This window comes from Procambarus clarkii, chromosome 79 (genome assembly GCF_040958095.1).
Source record: "Procambarus clarkii isolate CNS0578487 chromosome 79, FALCON_Pclarkii_2.0, whole genome shotgun sequence".
Lineage (NCBI taxonomy): Eukaryota > Metazoa > Arthropoda > Malacostraca > Decapoda > Cambaridae > Procambarus > Procambarus clarkii.
In genome coordinates this window covers 6,525,740-6,546,935 of record NC_091228.1, presented here as the reverse complement: position 1 = coordinate 6,546,935, position 21,196 = coordinate 6,525,740, and the positions used below count along the sequence as shown (strand labels likewise).

The 21,196-nt window shown below is 46.0% G+C and overlaps 1 protein-coding gene across 3 annotated transcripts; it reads left to right on the top strand.

Annotated features, from left to right (window-relative positions):
• The first annotated feature begins 3,275 nt into the window (after positions 1–3,275).
• LOC123764492 (pancreatic triacylglycerol lipase) lies at positions 3,276–21,030 on the top strand. Of its 3 annotated transcripts, none has more exons than XM_069314499.1 (11): positions 3,276–3,999; positions 14,631–14,872; positions 15,807–16,090; positions 16,292–16,505; positions 17,041–17,199; positions 18,220–18,348; positions 18,658–18,788; positions 18,960–19,092; positions 19,206–19,332; positions 19,439–19,642; positions 20,006–21,030. In XM_069314499.1, the coding sequence occupies exons 2-11, from the start codon at positions 14,656–14,658 to the stop codon at positions 20,220–20,222; spliced, it is 1,815 nt and encodes a 604-aa protein (XP_069170600.1). In that variant the 5' UTR covers positions 3,276–3,999; positions 14,631–14,655; the 3' UTR covers positions 20,223–21,030. The 3 variants fall into 3 exon arrangements, with proteins under 3 accessions (XP_069170600.1, XP_069170601.1, XP_069170599.1); XM_069314500.1 differs by having other exon boundaries at positions 3,277–3,999; positions 14,631–14,854; positions 17,041–17,205; XM_069314498.1 differs by having other exon boundaries at positions 3,277–3,999; positions 17,041–17,205.
• Positions 21,031–21,196: the final 166 nt, after the last annotated feature.

Below are 21,196 nucleotides of genomic sequence, written 5' to 3'. Positions count from 1 at the left end.
GTCTGGAGGAAAATGTCGAATAATATCACAGTGAAATAAATGCTAAAAATTTATTTGGGAGAAACTATGCAAAGTTAAAACGATGTTTTTAACATACAAATCGCAAGAATATTTAACTATTATTTCTCGAGAGTTCTGTACTTTTGTTTTTAATAATATCCTTAATTTTATTTTGTACTCAACTTATTGATGTTAAAAATATGACCATTACTCTTGAAGTAAAATCTGATTAAACAGGACATTAACATCTCATATACTCTGAAAAGGAATACAGAGATGCTCCCCGTTCCTCTGTACATGTACACTAAGAGTTTATTTTAGTCTTTGATAACGTTCAGAATTTTAAATATAATTGCTGATTTATCAGTAGTTCTGAATTATTTTTAAGATTAAAATGTACTTGTTGTTTCAGCTTATATTATCTTCCCGTGACCGACAATGCTTAAGCAGAAATTAAAAAAAAAACAAGCTAAATTAAAACTATCGAATCAGTAAATCATATACATGCTTCATGCTAAACAGTACTTAACATAATTTAACTTCCATTATTCTTTATTCCGTACCATTGTACCAGGTGGGGCCTGGGCCGGTCTCGCTCTCGCTCTCTCAGAAAAGTAATATTACGAAAATATGAAAACTGCTATTTCAGACTTCGTCACTGTAGGTGCCGATAGTTCTTCAAGGGGTGGAGGCCGTTTGACCGACTTCCGACCAGCCTGCGACAGTCGCATACCACCCATGTGTCATGTTGAAAAGTTGGGTGAAGGTAGACCCAAGGTAGACATTCTCTTTCATAGCTAAAGAATTGAGGTGGCGACCTAAGTTGATAAGTTTTTTTTATAGCATTGTGTGTCCTATTTAAATTAATATCCTTTTGTGTTGTCGATGAGTCACAATAACGTATCTGAAGATATGATGATCAAACAACACTTCAAAAAATGGAGAAACTACGACGTTTCGGTCGGATTTGGTTCAAGTAGTTTGGTCATACACACACAATGGTCCAGGACGGACCGAAACATCGTTTCTCCATCTTCTAATGAGTGGTTTGGTCATCATATTCTCTCGTGGTCCTGTGTTCATTAGTGCGACTCAATATATGATTGACAGCGTATTTTTTTGTTTAAGTTTTTTGGTATTGGACTTTGGGCCTATTGCATCCGCTTCCTGGATCATCGGCGCTTCTCAGTCAACAAGAACAACTGTTGGAGGTGTTTAAGACGTCCACTTGGGTTTGACACACTAATAAGTCTACCTTAGTCCTGAACAATGTTGATTACTAAAGTACTCTCTTGGTATACATCGAGAAGTAGGACACACTTCAAGATGTGTCAGAAGCTGTTTTTGCCTGTTACGTTTGGCCTAACAGGCAGCTGCTTCATCCGGCATATTTACCTGCCTCATTAGCACTCCGGTTATGGTCGGTGACCCTCACTGTGAGGTGTTAATGGCTCGTGGCTCTTAAAGGGACCGGTGATGAAGCTGGACACTAACGTGCTGAAGGCTCTTTGTACACCCCCTCACACGCACCTCCCCACACACACCTCCCCACACACACCTCCCCACACACACCTCCCCACACACACCTCCCCACACACACCTTCCCACACACCCCGCCTCACACACTCCGCCTCACGGCCCTTGCCTTTCTGGTGAAAGTTCGCAAACGTGTTTTATCATCTCTCCTGCAGATGTGATTACTTCCTCGGCGACTCCGCCCGCGTGGCGCTTCTCTTCCTCCTCACACCTCGCTGTCATGCTCTGTGTCTTGGCTTCTGTGTTCTCTGTGCTACGCCAGATGGCTAACAATTCTGGTAGTGGCTTCTTGTTATTTTAGATTCAGCTACTCTGAACAAAAGTCCCAAGCAGCACGGGCTATGGTGAGCCCGTAGTGGACTTGTAGTGGCTTTCCGGTGCTGCATAGGTTGATTCACGTGTAGTGCTTCATTGTTTGACTCCCACATGTAGTGCTTCATAGGTTGACTCAACAAGAGAGGGAGGGAGTGGCAGACAGAAAAACACACGCATATCTCTGGTACCCAGGTCGACCCGAGCACAGCAGGGTATCCCTCCTAGTAATAAATCTGATAAATTCACTTACTTTTGACTTATCTAAATGTGGTGATGGCCGCTTGACCTGACCTGATGTGACCTTTCCTGACTTGACCAGAGTGTTCCCATCAGAGGAGCCTAGTTTATTGTGCACACCATACTCATCCTGTGAGTTTATTTTTGTAGCGCAAAAGACTTCTACGGACTGCACAAAAGCCCTTCACAGATCGCAAGCTTTATGAAGAGGTCTAGCTGACCTTTGGCTGACCTTTGGCTGCAGGTTGTCCAGGGAGTATTGCAAGGTCTCTACTCATTTTATTTTATTTTATTGTTGCCGCTGGCGGCGGCTAGTTTATTGTGCACCCCATACTCATCCTGTGAGCGGTAGCGTAAAAAATTATTGCAGAAGGTCTATCAAATCTCAATAGAGATTATTACATTAACAATTCACGACTCGCAAACGGGAATTCAGAGGTCGAATCCCAGGTGCGGACAGATATGGTTGGGCGTGTTGCCTATCACCTAATGCATCTGCTTACCTAGCAGTATATAGGTACCCAGAAGTTTGTTGTGGGGTTGCATCCTTGGGAGTTTCAGTAATTCGACCCTGGGGGAGGGTTGAATTACTGACAAACCAAACGTGTATATATACAGTGGCTGCCTGTCCCCCGATAAAGTTAATTATATGTACACCTAATATATCTTTGTAAATACAGCACTGTAAAAGAGCCATTGCACTGCAACTGTTATATATATATAACAATGCAATATTGCATATTGGAGCTCACTCAAATAGAAAATAGATGACATTGAGATTGAATAATAGCAAACTTGGAATGGAAGAAGATCTAAGAGGTTCGTCTGCCGGCCTGGAGGAGACGGTGGTAAATAATTTTATTTTGTACAGCTGGACGGTCAAGGAGCACTATAGCCTGTCAATATGTCCCAGAGGTCCTGTACGCCTCCAGTCGGGTGATGGGGGAGGGTCAAGTGGGAGGCGTTGGGGGTGAGGGAGGGGGTGATGCAGTGAGAGATAGGGGGAGCGTGGTGTAGTGATTGGTAGAGGCGAGTGGTGGAGTGAGAGATAGAGAAGAGTGGTGGAGTGAGAGGTAGGGGAGAGTGGTAGTTCTTGGCATGGTTGAGTCGGTTTGTGAGGGGGCGTGACAGGGGGGAAAGGGGTTGAGGGTGGGGCGGGGGGTGGTGGTGAAGGGAGACTCCCAGGCAGTCGACAGTCAGTATAGCTGCCGTGGTGCTGAGGGCCCGACGAACAACAGCCTCGTTTCCTGGGCCGTGCACAACCGTTCTCATTCAAGAATATATATCATTCTGAGCTTTGAAACCAGTCAACGCTTTGTGTAAACGCTTGACAAAGAGACGTCAATAGTTATATATAAGATGGTTATGTCATGAATGACTTGTTGACTCCGTGTAAAGAGTCCAAGAGTGTGAAGGTCAGTTATCCGGTCATGACCTCGTAGAGTGGCATCCGCCTTGTCTGTTGCTTGTCATTGTAAACACAGCCACGTGGCTTCTCGCTACCTCGTAAGTTCCCTCACCAAGGGCATGCAACATGTCAACGACCCCATTGTTGTTGTCAATACATATCTTGTGAGACGGTAAGTGCATTCCTCGGTATTTACACACTCCAGAAAAAGACGACTGAAGAGGAATATTGCATAAGACTAACGGTATAGCTTTCACTCGAGATTTGTATATAAACAAGAAGTTTGATTATAGTGTTGTTGGAGTGACACTACACCTGTTTGCTATTAGTGCCGCGAGCTCCACTACTGACGACGAGAAACGACTGCCAGTTGTGTGTGTGTGGGGAAAAGCTCGCAGCCTTTGTTACACTGGTAGTTACTGCTTGATTTCGCGTGTGCCATCAGAAACGCCACTTGCACCACTCTCTTGCTCCACACCCAGCCTCCGGCGGCACACCTCACAGTGAGTACTTACGCCTTGTTAGTGTTTAGTTTTTTAAGATCGATGTTGGAGTTTTACCAGACCGCGTCGCATCCTGTGTGTTATTGCCGTCGTAGTGGTGACACCAGCCACTGATGAGGTCATTTCAGAGCCCATTATGCGCCTCGATAACCCTTGCCACCACCGTCCATGGGAAGGATATGGGGGGTGCATAAAAAGGCTAAAGTCCAGTGAGAAGAACGTCCAACGGGTTGTTGATCCTAATTACCTTGCCATACAGAGACCCGTGTAGCTAGCTATATGTGTCTGTATACAGAACCCGAGGACCACACAGCCCCACGTGAAGGGGCTGTGGGGTCAACAATCACAAACCACGTGGGGCCACGTGGTTTGTGATTGTTTTATCTAACCATATGACGTCGTGTCCTGAGAGACCTTCGTAGATCACATCACAACAGGAGGCGGGGGACAGTTATTGCACCCATTTAGGTCTAGCGGCCACACTTGAGTGGGCACACTATCCGAGAGTGGCTCTGGACCTTGATTCATAGTTATGTACGTGAATTCAACGTTGAAAAACGTTAATGACGTAGATTGTTAAATTGGCTTTGCTGTTAGTATTATTCCTATTCTGACCTATATTATTATAGGTCAGGAGCACTGGGGATGATTAGTGACTTTGCAAAAATAAAAATATTTATGAAATCGCTGAAAACTAGTCTCATAAGTATAAATATGGTTATAAATAATGGATTACGGTCAAATCCTCATATACAGAAAGGCGTTTCGACAAATTGTCTAGAGTAGGGTTTAAACCCCTTTGGCGAACCATCTTGGAGACAATGCAAGCTGCGACTTGTTTTATAGATACTAATTCGAGGCAGCCTTGGGTGTGGGAGTTGGGTAAGCAGTGACCATTGTTAGCAACTGTTTCAAGACAGTTATGGTGCATGGTCGTAAATGAGCAGCATAATTCTGCAATTTGTTGTGTTGAAATAGCAATGCTGTGCACTCCGCATAATGAATAAAAATGTTCACAAATATCTGCCAGCTAAAGTTTGACCTATTTCAGATGTTTACATAGGCCTACTAGACAAGTTCCTATAGCTGTTGCTGTAATTATTTAATGTTACTTAAATCAGTCCACTAGATTTAAGATATATGGGCGGCCTCGACCTAGGTAGGGCCTGCACTCGTGGGCGGCCTCGACCCACAGTTGACGACGACAGACCCCCTCCCCTCCCCTCCCCCTTCCCCCCGAGAGTGAAAACTAGTGTGACGTCACTGGCCAGGCAGAAACTTTCTCTGCACTGAAAGGTTAGTGGCTTACACGTATGTTGGGCCTGTGGAGTCTACCGTGGCGAGTGGGTGGAGGTAGTGTCAGTGGAAAGGAAAGATGTCAATGGGTAGAAGAGGTATATTAACGATCAAATAGTGCAAAATATGGTTGTGGGAAGCCGTACACGAGCAGTATTCTGGGAGTCCGCTAGCAGACACACAGGCGAACAGAGACTATTGTGTTGGAAGCTGGGTGATAGGCGGAACAGTTTTCTTTCCGCTGTTTGTTTCTGGTATACCGTTATCGGGGGGGGGGGGACAGGGCGGCTGTCCTGAATTATCCAGGTCCCGCTAGAGTGGTGGGCGAGGCTCTACGAGCGGTCACCCTTCCAGTGTTGGGCTTTAACTCGACTGAGAGACGCCGTCATGCACCTGCGTCACACCTGGTGTGTTGGTATAGCGTGTGTGTGGTGTTGGCTTAACCGGTAGTGTAGGTCCGGCCAGCTGGCGCGGGTGAGTCGCTTCAGACGGGCGGGTTCCACCCACTTTCATAGTGTATGAGAGCGCGCGAAAGCCCCTTTGAGGAGCACGAGGTGGAGGGAGAAGAGAGAGCCCTACGAGCGGTCGAGCGCCACACACTTTATAATGCGACTAAATCAGATAAACACGTTTGCATCCTTACACGCGTTCATATTTGTATGTTCGGGCGTGTACTTGCTTGATACCAGCTTGATGGGGTTCTGGAAGTTCTTCTACTCCCCAAGCCCGGCCCGAGGCCAGGCTCGACTTGTGAGAGTTTGGTCCACCAGGCTGTTGTTTGGAGCGGCCCGCAGGCCCACATATACCTGCTTGATGGGGTTCTGGGAGTTCTTCTACTCCCCAAGCCCGGCCCGCAGGCCCACATACCCACCACAGCCCGGCTGATCCGGAACTTCTCTTAGAAAACAGTCCAGTTTTTTCTTGAAGATGTCCACGGTTGTTCCGGCAATATTTCTAATAGTCGCTGGGAGGACGTTGAACAACCGCGGACCTCTGATGTTTATACAGTGTTCTCTGATTGTGCCTATGGCACCTCTGCTCTTCACTGGTTCAATCTTACATTTTCTTCCATATCGTTCACTCCAGTACGTTGTTATTTTACTGTGTAGATTTGGGACCTGTCCCTCCAGTATTTTCCCACGTGTATATTATTTTATATCTCTCTCGTCTCCTCTCTAGAGAGTACATTTGGAGAGCTTTGAGACGATCCCAATAATTTAGGTGTTTCATATCGTCTATGCGTGCCGTATATGTTCTCTGTATTCCCCCTATTTCAGCAATCTCTCCTGCTCTGAAGGGGGGAAGTGAGTACTGAGCAGTACTCAAGACGGGACAACACAAGTGACTTGAAGAGTACAACCATTGTGATGGGATCCCTGGACTTGAAAGTTCTCGTAATCCATTCTATCATTTTTCTGGCTGACGCAATATTTGCTTGTTTATGCTCCTTAAACGTTAGGTCGTCAGACATTATTTGTGTACTGTTCCTGTGTACACAGAGAAGTGTACACAGGAATGTACACAGAGGTGTACATCGGTCGATTGACAGTTGAGAGGCGGGACCAGAGAGCCGAAGCTCGACTCCCGCAAGCACAACTAGACGAGTACAACTGCCTAGCCTCGCCTTCTGAACGTTTTTAGATAAATGTTATCGTTAATTACCACGTTTTATCATGCGTTGCTTCCGAGGATCAGCGTCCCCGCGGCTCTGTCTCCGACCAGACCACCTTGTTGGTGGTCTGGTCAACTAGGCAACTCATTTGTTCTCGGCCTCGCGTATGAATCACAGTCTGGTTAATCAGATATCCTTTGGAGGTGTTTATTAAGTTCTCTCTTGAACACTGAGAGGTCAGCTAGTTATGCCCCTTGTGTGTATAGGGAGAGTGCTCAACAGTCTAAATTTAAATTTTGCCCAGAGGGGCGAGTTTATTCGGCAGCGTCACTCATCTTGAGTGGACACACCGCCATAGCAGCATGTACAACACTCCCCAATAGGAAGAAAACCCGCTGGGTTGTTCATCCTGTCACTTGTACCCAGACACAGCTGGGACTTGCTTAACTGTCTCAAGTGAACAGCTCCTCAAGCAAGAAGATTAACATCTATCAACCCTTAAAAGCTTACGTTATCTTGCGGGTGCAAAATGGGGAAATCTTTTAAGAAGAGTATCAATATTTGACAAATAGTGTTTTCCTAACTCAAACAATGTCTTAGACCACAATGTTGATAGTTCTCTCTCGGCGCATCTATTGCGCCTCTGCTTTTCAATCAGGCTATGTTGCACTTCCTGCCATGCCTCCTGGGCTCGCTTAGAATTATATCTGTGTACATATTTCAAATATCGCAACATTTCCATTACTGTTCACGTGTGTGGTGGAATATTAAAATACTAAACTGTAAATATTTAGCCGTTTTAGAGGAGGCATTTTATTATGGCCTCGTGTGGAAGTATATCAATGACCAGAGTGAGGAGGTCCCACGTGCCTACACGGGCTATGGCGAGACCAGTTTACGGGCTCACCATAGCCCGTGCTACATGGACATTTTGTTCAGAGTAGCTGAATCTAAAACAACAACAGCCTTCCAGCTGCCCAGGAAGCCAGGCTGTTGTTCTTGCAGCTGCTGCTGCCCAATACAACCCTGTCAACAACATATCACGCATTCTTGCGTTCGTAAATCGTCGCGTCCTTTTTTTTCACCCAAGTATAATTTGTTCGTGTGATCAGATGTTCTAGTGAACAGTCTAGCCTAGGTGCTGGACTGTTGGGAAAGTTTGTTCTGCTGCTAGTGGCGAGGTCACTGACTGTAGTGACTGTGTATAGTGCATGGCTGTTGTACATTCTCCAGTTGTTCGACTTCAAGGTGCCTATGAGGAATACAGTTGACTTCGTGTTCGCACAAGGGAGGGAGACGACTTCGTTGTTTCAAGAGAACAAAAAGTTACCTTGAAACATTTAAATCATTGCAAATCTGACTTCGAGTATATATGTATGTATTTGCATGTATTCAAAATAAAGTTGTGTAATTAGCTTCACAAGATTGTTATTTGCATGAACTATGGGGTTTAGTTCCTGAACCCATTATGTGTCTCTGTAACCCTTTCTCCCCCACCGCCCACGGGATGGGTATGGGGCGCATAATAGAGAAAACTAATGACTGCACCAAGTACATGACAGCACACGTATTCGTGTGCACCAGTGAAGACAAAAGAAAATAAGTTTCATGCATCCAAGATGCTGCGGGTTCCCCTTCTCTTTGACCTCCGTCTCCACCAGTCCCTTAAATCCCGGCCCTTCACTCACCATCCTCAGCTTCACCATCCTCAGCCTCACCATCCTCAGCTTCACCATCTTAGTCCGTCTGCGGCGCAGTCTTCAGGTTCCTGGTGGTGATTATACTCCAAGTGGCAGGTTCTCGTTCTGTGCTCGCCTCGCTGGCTGTAGCGCACCTTCATCGTGTAACAAAGACGTCTTTGCCTACTCAATGAGATTTTATCGGGAAAATCTGGCCAGGCGTTATTCCGGTGATGTGCGACTCTGGCGTCAAGTTTTGACGCCAGTGGCGTCAACACAGGATCGATCAGGCATTTACGTGTCCACTTACGAAGCTTCTAAATCTTTAATCAATCATGGCGATTTAGTTTCCTTTTAGTAAAGTGCTTGAGAATTAATGGGTTGTGCATAACAATAACAATGGGCCGAGAACAACCTCTCAACGGTTCAAATTAAATTATTGGTTAAATACAAAGTCGCTATGATCCAGGAAAGATATACAGGTTTTGCAAGTCGAGATACAAGTGCTTGATGAATCACGATCCAGATGTCTTAGTTGACCTGGTCTTGGACTCCTTGCGCCTCATCCTGTGGGATATAACTTCGCATATTCCAGGGTTGCATTCCTGGGCATGTGTCCTTAACTGTGCTTCATCCAGGGTCCCAGCTCTGTCCTATCTTGGGTAGGTGTGTGGGAAGCCCGCATGCGGGTGTGTGGAAGCCCGCATGCGGGTGTGTGGAAGCCCGCATGCGGGTGTGTGGGAAGCCCGCATGCGGGTGTGTGGGAAGCCCGCATGCGGGTGTGTGGGAAGCCCACATGCGGGTGTGTGGGAGCCCGCATGCGGGTGTGTGTGAGAGCGAGCGTGTCTCTGCAGGTTAGCGGCTTCCAGCTACCTTCACCTTGAAACCAAAATGCCGCCATCGGGACGGGGTGACGAAGCGGATACTGACCACTTTGTTTTTTTCGGTCACTCTAATCTAGAACTAAATATACTTGGCTTGTTGGTCAAGGTCACTGTGCAAAAATCTACTTTCATTTCACATGCCTGTTAAGGGGGGGGGGGGGGGGGGTGTTCGGTTAAGGGATTAAGGGCTATCAAGCCGTTGGGGTTATTAAGGCAGTCCGGTTTCGCGAGCGTTAACAGTATAAAGAAACTGTCTTGTACTAACGTGCCTTAACCTAACCAACCAGAGTACCCACGAACAGAAAACGAACAGCGCTCGGGGATCGTAGTCCTAAGAGCCCGGGTTCGATTCCCGGTCGAAGTGGAAACAAATGGGTAGACGATGAGTCACAATAACGTGGCTGACGTATGTTGACCAGACCACACACTAGAAGTTGAAGGGACGACGACGTTTCGGTCCGTCCTGGACCATTCTCAACTCGATTGGTGGAACCCGTTCTCGCAAATTTAATAAGTCAATATTGACTTATTAAATATGTGCATAGGTGACATACTTAACATAATAGATACCCTTAAAAAGATTCAAAGAAAACACCGACCTTACCTAGTTAGTATGTTAAGATAAGCATCTTATTGCTTCGTAATTACAATTATTACCTAACCTATAATAGGTATAGGTTAAGTAATAACTGTAATTACGAAGCAATAAGATGCTTATCTTAAGATACTAACAAGGTTAGGTAAGGTAGGTGTTTTCTATGAATCTTTTTAGGGGTATCTATTATGTTTAGTATATCACCTATGCACGTAGTTAATAAGTCAATATTGACTTTACGAATTTGCGAGAACGGGTTGGACGACACAATCGACTTGAGAATGGTCCAGGACGGACCGAAACGTCGTCGTCCCTTCAACTTCTAGTGTGTGGTCTGGTCAACAAATGGGTAGAGTTTCTTTCACACCTGATGCCCCCTGTTGACATAGCAGTAAATAGGTACTTGGGAGTTAAACAGCTACCACAGACTGCCTCCTTCCTTGGGATGCGTGTGTTGAAATATATAGCAAATATAATAGAGGAACAAAATAGAGTAGAAAGGCGGAGTCCAAGAGCTAATAGCTCGATGTTGCAGACACAAATAGTAAACATACATACTTGGCCTCCAATATTACAAAGAAATTGAAATAAATAGCATTACCTTTCGCGGGTTGTGGAATCCAGAGGGAGTTCATGTCGTCCCAAGCTGACGAAGGGAGGCACAAGCCTCACCCACACCGCCCTCAAGATGCAGGTGTGGGCCCTCCCAAGATGCAGGTGGGGGCCCTCCAAGATGCAGGTATGGGGCCTCCCAAGATGCAGGTGTGGCACAGGGTTGGTGGCACTAACTATCCTGTTATCTATCCCTGTATCTTAAGAACAAAGTAACTGCAGAAGGCCTATTGGCCCGTACGAGGCAATAACTGGTCCCTTTCCATAGCAAAGAAAATGGGAGACTTAATTTTAATATAAACGTCCAGTTTTCTATTTCCTTATTGTCAGCGCATTTGGTAAACAAAACAAAAATTGCGACGACAGATTGCGCATGAATCGTGGATTGCGATTAGTTTTTTTTCGCCTTTATTGGTTCTGAAACGCATCACTGCTGACTTCACACCTTTCACGTTAATCACTGACGTCATATCTGTCACGTCCTTCACTGCCGACGTCACAACTTATTAAGGGAGATGAGTGACGTCACACACTTCATATACATCACTTGTGAATTCACGTCACTAGTGACGTGATGTATTCCACTTACATAACGACTGTATTTTTTTCCATACATTGTTGGTAACTCCACTTGTGTACATGTACTTGACTTCACTTCATTCACATCATGTTAGTAGTGACTTCACATTCACGTGTGTACGGATCTGTCACACACCTGTCCTCACTCATGTCACTGAAAGATGTAGCACATATATAAGTAAGACTGTTGTAGTAATTAGCTCCCCCTCCAACACTCCTCCCCCCCTCCAACACTCCTCCCCCCCTCCAACACTCCTCCCCCCCTCCAACACTCCTCCCCCATCCAACACTCTCCCCCTCCAACACTCTCCCCCACAACTCTTCCTCCCCTTCCCTACTTGCCCCCCCCCCTCTCCAACACTCCTCCCCCTCCAACACTCCTCCCCCCCCCCAACACTGCCACACACTTCGTTTTCGTAATTGTGATTTGCTTGTTCTCCGCAATATATATACCCAAGACTGGTTGTTGTTGTCCCGGCGACAGTGTAGCAGCGGGCAGCGTCCCAGCCGCTACTGCCTGCGCTCACTAGAGCGCTATGTTGCTATTTGTCCACCTGCCAGTAGCTTCACTTTCCACCACAGAGGGTCAAGGTAACTAGCACCACGCGTAGCATCGCATCTTTTACACTCGAAGAGGGAACATATTGAGAAAAAAATCACGCAAATTTTTTCTCAATGTGTTCTATCTTCGCTTCCTAGTTGACTGAAGCTTCTCCGGGTACACACAGACGCGAGAGAAGTGGAGAGAGACTAACTCAAGCACTACATCGCCAAGACAATAAGTAGCATCGCCCAGACGTGAGGGTGGGAAGGGGGGAGGGGGTTAAGGTGAGCAAGTTTCTTTAATAACGATTCAGAGGTCAACATATCCACGGCTGTAAGCTCCTCCCACATTCCTAGCTGAAGTCAATCTTGCACAAGACAGCTTCGCCTGGTACGATACTGTAAGCCGTAGGCCGTTTTCTAAAGTTGTGACTGTTGTTATAGATTCAGCTACTCGGAACAGATTCCGAGTAGCACGGGCTATGGTGAGCCCGTAACTTACCTGGCACAGGAGCGGGGCAAGTAGCACGGGCTATGGTGAGCCCGTAACTTACCTGGCACAGGAGCGGGGCAAGTAGCACGGGCTATGGTGAGCCCGTAACTTACCTGGCACAGGAGCGGGGCGGGTAGCCCGGGCTATGGTGAGCCCGAAGTGCAAAAAAAGTTGTGACATGTACTACAAGGATATATGAGCACTTCACCAGGTGAAGTGCTCTGAAAATACAATTTACTTTTACAATTATACACTTGAGTCAACTACTACAACGCAATATTCATATTTATTTTGATCTTGTGAAATTTGTAATTGGATATTAAATACAATAAAATGTTTGTTGTCCCGGCAGTACAAAGGTTTCCACAGAGAGGCATTAATCAACTTGGATTCAAATTAATTGAAATGTATCGCTCCTTAGAGTCAAGATAAACAGTGCAGGAACAAACGGCAGCAGAGGCAGACTTGGGAGTTCATCACAACACTCGTGACTGTTGTTGTTGTTGAGCCAATCATCAGCCATACGTGTGGCTGCCTCGCTTTCTCCCCCACTAGTGGTCAGGGAGCTTACTGTTGAAGGCTCTCCCTCCATGGCCACCCTCACTACTAATGAGAATGTTATGCCACCATGTTGAGAGGGAGTCGCCATGCACTGCAGGTTTTGGGGCGCTCCAGAGGCCATGCACGCACTACAGGTCTCGGGGCGCTCCAGAGGCCATGCACGCACTGCAGGTCTCGGGGCGCTCCAGAGGCCATGCACGCACTACAGGTCTCGGGGCGCTCCAGAGGCCATGCACGCACTGCAGGTCTCAGGGCGCTCCAGAGGCCATGCACGCACTGCAGGTCTTGGGGCGCTCCAGAGGCCATGCACGCACTGCAGGTCTTGGGGCGCTCCAGAAGCCATGCACGCACTGCAGGTCTTGGGGCGCTCCAGAGGCCATGCACGCACTGCAGGTCTTGGGGCGCTCCAGAGGCCATGCACGCACTGCAGGTCTCGGGGCGCTCCAGAGGCCATGCACGCACTGCAGGTCTTGGGGCGCTCCAGAGGCCATGCACGCACTGCAGGTCTTGGGGCGCTCCAGAGGCCATGCACGCACTGCAGGTCTTGGGGCGCTCCAGAGGCCATGCACGCACTGCAGGTCTTGGGGCGCTCCAGAGGCCATGCACGCACTGCAGGTCTCGGGGCGCTCCAGAGGCCATGCACGCACTGCAGGTCTTGGGGCGCTCCAGAGGCCACGCACTTCAGGTCTCGGCGAGTCCGTCAGCCTCCTGAATATGCATTTCGTGTACAGGGAAAGGGACTTGAGAAACGCCCTAGAAAGCCTGTTCGTGCTGTGAATGCCAACCACGCTGTTAAACGCATCAATTATGGGAGTTAATACAGTGCTGAACGGCCTGCCATTTGCGCCTGGGACTGAAGTTAAGGAAAAAAACAACACTTTGGGACTGTGACTTCTCTTGGCCTAAAGTGACCACCTTTTACATGACGTCACGAAACTCCTGTGGAGGGGTCGGGTGACGCAGTGTTCGTGTTATAGCGAAGTTAAATGTATATAATGAGTTGTGTAAGTTATTTCTCATTACAAGTGAACATGCAGCTGAAAACACTACAGCATCTCGCTCGTGTTCAACACTTGGACCAATGATAATGTTCAATTGTTTCGAACAGTCATTTGGTACCCCAGTGTTTACGACTGTGAACACCGGGCACTACACACACACGTACACGTGTGTGTGTCACACTCGTACACACACATGTGTGTCACACTCGCTGTTTCTTTCTCACGTTTTCTATAAAGCTGCCGTGGCCAACACCAGATGGCAATTATTAACAATAGCAGAAAATGTCACAATAATGTGGGTGAAAATTCGACATTCAACCCACAGACCTGAAAGTAAAGGAACTGACGACTTGATAATAATAGTCCATGACGGAAAAGATTCCTCGTCAATTCTTTTATTTATTTATTTATTTATTTATTTATTTATTTATATATACACGTATATACATTCATTCCTGTACAGCCACTAGCACGCATATAGCGTTTCGAGCAAGTCCTTAATCCTAATTTTCACACGCACACCCCCCAGAAAGCAGCCCGTAGCAGCTGTCTAACTCCCAGGTACCTATTTACTGCTAGGTGAACAGGGGGGCATTGGTAATTCTTTTAAGATTTATGGGTTGGTGTGTCTTGGTAGCAATTTTACTCTATTAAATTCTTAATTATGTAAATTTAGTTTTTAGTTCTTAACTTAGAATCTTATAAAATAGAGTAATGCCTGTTGAATAGTTTCTGGTCAGAGCTGCGGGTCTTGACGCCAGTTCTTCCTCCTTCAGGACCAGCAGTAGGGACTGGCCAGCCATGATGGGGACCGTGGTGGTGGTCCTGGTGGCCGCTGTGGTCCTGGTGACGGGGCAGGAGCAAGAGAGCTCTCTGGGCTTCTTTGGCAACGTCATGTCCGGCCTGCGCGACCTACCTATTATCGGCAACGTCCTGCGGGCTGCTGTCCATCCCATCTACAGGCCGCTCGTCAGCCAGTTCCAGCCCAGGACCAACAGCAGTCAGTTGTACTCCTCAGGTTCAGTTTATGGTCTCGTACGCTGTGTTCAGACACTGGACTCGCATGCAAGGAACATGTCTTCCAGGTGTTCTTTAACATTATTTACTCTTAACCATCTTTACAGCCTCCTTCCCCACACACCTCTCAGCCCCCCACACACCTCTCAGCCCCCACACACCTCTCAGCCCCCACACACCTCTCAGCCCCCACACACCTCTCAGCCCCACACACCTCTCAGCCCCACACACCTCTCAGCCCCACACACCTCTCAGCCCCACACACCTCTCAGCCCCACACACCTCTCAGCCCCACACACCTCTCAGCCCCACACACCTCTCAGCCCCACACACCTCTCGGCCCCCACACACCTCTCGGCCCCACACACCTCATTCAATGTTAATTATTATAGCAGTGTGGGGGACTGAACTCTCCTCTCTGGACGCTCCTAAACTCCACACTTCCTCTCCTTACATTCATACACAATTTAGGAGAAAGAGAACTGGTTCTTTATTCATAACATGTGGAATTAATTGAACTAGAATTGAAACACTTAAATTAATATTAATTTGTTCTTGATGCATCAATAGCCCAAAGTTTAAAAAAACTGTCATAACTAAAATTAAATAAAATATATAATGTTTAGATAGCCGAGTGTGACTGATAAATATGTAAAATTAAACTGCACTAAATCTAAGGAGCACTAGATGTCTGGAAGACGAACAAGCAGACTACATCTTAAGGTGGGACACTTGATACTCGGTACTCGGGTTCCCTGAAGGGGACCTACCTTGCGGTGATTCCGGGGGTCAAGATCTCCGCGGCCCCGGTCTGTGACCAGGCCTCCTGGTTGATGGGCTGGTCAACCAGACTGTTGGACGAGGCTGCTTGCAGCCTGACGTATGAATCACAGCCTAGTTGATCAGGGAAGCAACATTTATTTTGTCAATTCCAGGAGAGGGCGAGGACGAGTTCAATGAACTCTGCTTCGAGGATCTGGGCTGCCTCTTTACCCACGAGGACTTCTTCCACCCCATCCACCGGCCTCTTAACCTCCCACCGTACACCCGGGAGGAGATCCACGTCGTCTTCACCGTCTACTCCAAGGAGGACAGCCTCGGCACCTCCCTCGAGGCCACCAACCTTACCAAAGTCCACAATACAACCTTTAACCACAAGAGAAAGACTAAGATATTGATTCATGGGTTCTTGGACAACTCTGGCGTAACGTGGATGCTGGTAAGTGAAGTGAATCTTTCTCGAGATCATTTACTTCAATAATACATTTGTTATTAAATTCAGGATAACATTATTTTCCCAAAGAAGCTTGGCTTAAAGCAAAAGTATGTGTTTTAGTGCTTGTCAATGTCTTATGTGATAAATCCCGTTGCAACTTTGCACGCTTAACCCACTGACTTGGGAATATACGTTTGCGTGCAGGACATGGTTCGAGCCCTCCTGCAGTACGAGGACTTCAACGTGGTGACGGTGGACTGGTCGGGCGGGTCTCAATCCCTCTATTCACAGGCCACCGCTAACACTCGAGTGGTCGGCCTCGAGGTCGCTCACTTCATTAACTGGCTCAAGGACAACGTTGGCCTCGATCCAAGTGACGTGCATATTATAGGTCACTCCCTTGGCTCTCACACTGCAGGTAAGTGCGTTATAGCCGTCACTATCTTGATGAACACACACTACAAGTACATTAAACTAGTCACTTTCATACCTTACTGCAGGCAGGTGTATTGTACAGCTGTCATAACCCACTGCAATAGATGAATTACAAACCATTCTACTGTCACACATGTTTAAACATAATTTGTTCTAATTAACATACAACAGATGCATTAAACAGATTATTTTAACGACCAATGATGCAGTTGGGTAAATCATACTGGTCATTACTGCAGACCAACATCATGCCTAGCACAGCTTGGGTATAGGATACAGACTTCTAAATAGACACTACACTAAAGCTCTTCTGGTATACACAGTTTTAAGCTGATTGTTTAAAAATTATTTCTCTTAACAGTCCATTTAAATCTTAAACAAAATGTCTATAATCATTGAAAACCTTTATTTTGTCATAAATTGCGAAACAAAGACTTTGGTTTAGCGAATCAATAGAGTACGTTGTGGAACAGGTTCACGGTGATCTGGATCACCATTGCTTGCACTCAATGCCTCAGGGTACGCCGGGGAGCGGGTGTCTGGACTGGGGAGGATCACCGGATTGGACCCCGCTGAGCCCTTCTTCCAGTACATGCCGGCCAGCGTCCGTCTGGACCCCTCCGACGCCCTCTTCGTCGACGTCATTCACACCGACGCAGACTCCATCTTCTACCTGGGTACTGGTACGCAGTTGGAATAGTTTCTCTCGTCTACATCGGGCTAACTATAAAATAGAGAAGAAAATATGTTAACCAAGCAGTAAATAGGTACCCAGGAGTCGGCTTGTCTTGGGGGGGGAGGGGAAGAGACCGATACAAATACAATACAATACAATACAATTTTATTTAGGTAAGGTACATACATACAAGTCTAAAATGTATATATACACTGGCTTCCTGCCCTCCCCCCTACAATGAATTAATATTATTTATACAAAGTAATCAGGTTTTATTTTTTTAAATACTTTAATTCTCCAAAACTGTGATATTTAGTGCATTTTAGATCTCCCACGACATTGACGGTCCTCCATAGTCTCCCCGGCTTGGTGCTTTCTTTTATTATTTCACAAAAGAAAATGTACAGTTATAGGTGACTGTTTTATCTAAATTTCATGATCTGATCACGTCAGTATTAGAATTTAATTAATATGAAATTTGTTTTTTAATATTTTCACACTACATATTTGTTTACTAGTTTGATAACAATGAATTCGTAAAGTTATTCTAATTGTTAGAATTGTGTATAAAGCAGACAATACGATATGCTCCAGGCAATGTGATCGAACGATTGTGCATAAAACGGGTAATACGATGGAACGAATGCCTATTCCTAAATGCTTATAAGGTTCTATTATGTAACTGCACATTAAAAACAATTCAAATTTTTATTAAGTATACCCTTAAATTTTAGTTTTCTTTTATTTGTTGTGCATTTAGAAAATGTTATTAGGTTAACTAAAGACAATATTATTTATCGTAATGCTACACATGTCCTAGCAACGAGTCCAATCTCTGAATTACAGTTCAACAATCGATAATTGTTGAAATGAGTCACTGACCAGTGTTCGTTTCCACTACCGACCCTTGTACGTGATTCTAAAGAAGCAGCAGCATTTTTAGCATTAATGTACTTGAAAAAAAAGAGATCCTGGGTCATCTACCAGAGCAGGAGTACTAAATGTGTGCGTCTGTCGCCAGGCTACGGGCTGCGGCAGCCGGTGGGTCACTTGGACTTCTATCCAAACGACGGTCGTGGTCAACCAGGCTGTGACTCCCTCAGTAGAGTTCCTCTCTCAGCCCTCACCGACGGCCTCAGCATCGACGAAGGTCGGTACCAAGCTTACATCTACATTACTCTTGTCCATAAAGGTGATTCTTATATTAAGATTAGTATGGTATATTTTAGAGCAGTATGTTGACCAGACCACACACTAGAAGGTGAAGGGACGACGACGTTTCGGTCCGTCCTGGACCATTTTCAAGTCGACTGTAATGAGGGAAGGAGGCGAAGGCAATATATAGGCGAGAGATTAATAAGCAGTTTTCTTCTTAGTGATTCTCGTGCTTTAAATAACCCATCGTTTTATAGAGTTTATTGTCCAGCTTCTCGGTCGTCTCACTGAGCCTCTCCTGTAGGTCTGGACGCGGCACAGAAGGAGCTGATCGCATGTAACCATAATAGAGCGCCAAAGCTCTTCACCGACTCTATCCTCTCGACGTGTCCCTACACGGCCTTCCGCTGCCAGTCTTACCAGCAGTATCTGGACGTGAGCATCATCCATACATTCATGTGTTTAAAACGCACCAGTTTTCTCCTGTTAAGAGTGGAGGGCGTCATGTATTAGTGAACATCCGATAATTAGTTTTGTGTTCCATATAATGTTAGTCCTGTAACTATGTTACATTTAAGATAATAAAGATATTTTTGAGTTCTGTAGGGAAAGTGCACAAGCTGTGGGGACGACGGAAGCGGTTGTGCTCAGCTGGGGCTGCATGCGGACCAGTGGCCAGCCGGGAACCAGAGCCTCGTCACCTTCTACCTCTCTACCGCCGGCCCCCCTAACTACTGCCGTAAGTCGAGTGGTTATACTTATGAAGTTTTGTATTTTGGCAAAGCAGATATCGTCTAGATGTACGGAAATCATATCACTGTTGGAATTTTACCAGTTTGTGTTCCCCTACAGTGTATCATTACCGGTTGGTGTTGGAGTTTGCGGATCCTGATGCGGTGAAGGGAGTTCTTAGGGGGAAGGTCAAAGTGTCTTTCATTACCGACGATGGCAGCATCCAGGATTTTGACCTCTCAGCAAAGTAAGTAGTGTTCCAAAATCTATTCTCCTCTTTTATCTGATCAAACCTTCGATGATAGACTTTCGCTCAAATAAAGCTTATATTATACGAGAAAATTAACTTTCAGTGGACCCGTTAGCTTCACCCGCGGGAAGGCGTACTCGTTCTTCCTGTACCACCACGAGGATTTGAGCAGTGCCAGTGAGGCCCTCGTCCAGTGGACCTACGAAGCAGACATGTTCAATCCTCTGAGCTACTGCGTCCTCTTCTGCGACACCAGTCTGCCCCTGGCCAGGCTGTCCTTCGTCAGCGTCGACCACCAAGCGACCGGGTGAGCCTCCACACACACATACCATTTTGTTAACCCTCCTAGAGATAACATACAGAGATCTTATTACATCCTCGCTAGCTGATATGTATTTAAACATGCATGAATGTAAATGCTATGTGACCAAAGCTGAACAAACGAAACGATATTGACCAGACTAGAAGTTGAAGGGACGACGACGTTTCGGTCCGTCCTGGGCCATTCACTATCGACTTGAGAATGGCCCAGGACGGACCGAAACGTCGTCGTCCCTTCACCTTCTAGTGTGTGGTCTGGTCAACATACTTCAGCCACGTTATTGTGACTCGTCGCCTGCAACGGAACGATAATTCGGTGATTATTTACACTTCTTTATTCCTATGGCAGTGATGTGAGCATCATCCCAAGAGAGGCTGTGATGTGCCACCAGCAAGGTCAGGATGTGGTGAAGATAGAGAGCGAGGCGACGGTGAAGGTGGTGTCCTCGCCCGCCTGCTACAACATCACCAGCAAGGAAGTCACCTCTTTGGACAACAACAGTAGCCCCGCTGAACTACTGAACGCTGGCATTGCCTCCATAACATCCATGTTCCGTATCAGGTAGAGAATACTTTTGTGCATCAACCTGATATTTACACAAGATAATTACAGATTTGGGGCCAGATTCACGAAAGCACTTACGCAAACATTTACGAACCTGTACGTCTTTTCTCAATCTTTGGCGGCTTTGTTTCCAATTATTAAACAGTTAATGAGCTCCGAAGCACCAGGAGGCTGTTTATAACAATAACAACAGTTGAATGGCGAGTTTTCATGCTTGTAAACTGTTTAATAAATGTAACCAAAGCCGTCAAAAATTGTGGAAAGATGTACACGTTCGTAAGTGCTTGGGTAAGTGCTTTCGTGAATCTGGCCCCTGCGCCGTTAAGGGTTGATAGGCGGGGATCCAAGAGGGTAGCTCATTCCTTCAAATACGAATAGGCTAGGTAAAAATGCCTCGATCCACTGTTATATCTTGAAGAAGGAACACTTTCTTCAGTGCTGCGGTCATTCAAGGCACGAGCGGCCACATCCTTTGTAAAACGCTTTCATCAACTTTTGGAAAATAATTATCTTGATTTTTTTTCATGTGAAAGCACTGGTGCTACACAGTGCACGATTACATACCTGAGAGGCTTGTTAACTAGTTCATAGATGTTAATTATTTTTAACATTAAGTTTTCATCCATATCATACTAAAACTGACTTAATTACATGATCTTCCATGACATTTATTATCCTTAATTGCTCTCAACTCTTTAAGACATAACTGTAACATGCTCGAGTCTGAAACTAGACACAAATACAATAAAATTATTACTGATGGTAACAGTCTATTTCATGTGGACTCCATCTCATTTTGGCCTCCGAATGCATGATAGAGCTGATGAGTTGGCCAAAGAATTTGCCTTTAAAAGAGAAGTTGAGTATAATCTTGGATTGTCAATAAGCAGTCTGAGAGCCAAGCCTGAGTACACAAAGAACTTCAACAAAATCTTGTAGATTTTAGGCAAAGTGAAATTGACACCAGTAATTCCA

Coding starts and splice junctions, on each gene's coding strand:
- LOC123764492 (XM_069314498.1), top strand. CDS start 14,656: ATGATGGGGACCGTGGTGGTGGTCCTGGTGGCCGCTGTGGTCCTGGTG. Junction 17,206..18,219: donor CATCTTCTACCTGGGTACTG/GTACGCAGTTGG, acceptor GTCTGTCGCCAG/GCTACGGGCTGCGGCAGCCG. Junction 19,093..19,205: donor CGGCCCCCCTAACTACTGCC/GTAAGTCGAGTG, acceptor GTTCCCCTACAG/TGTATCATTACCGGTTGGTG.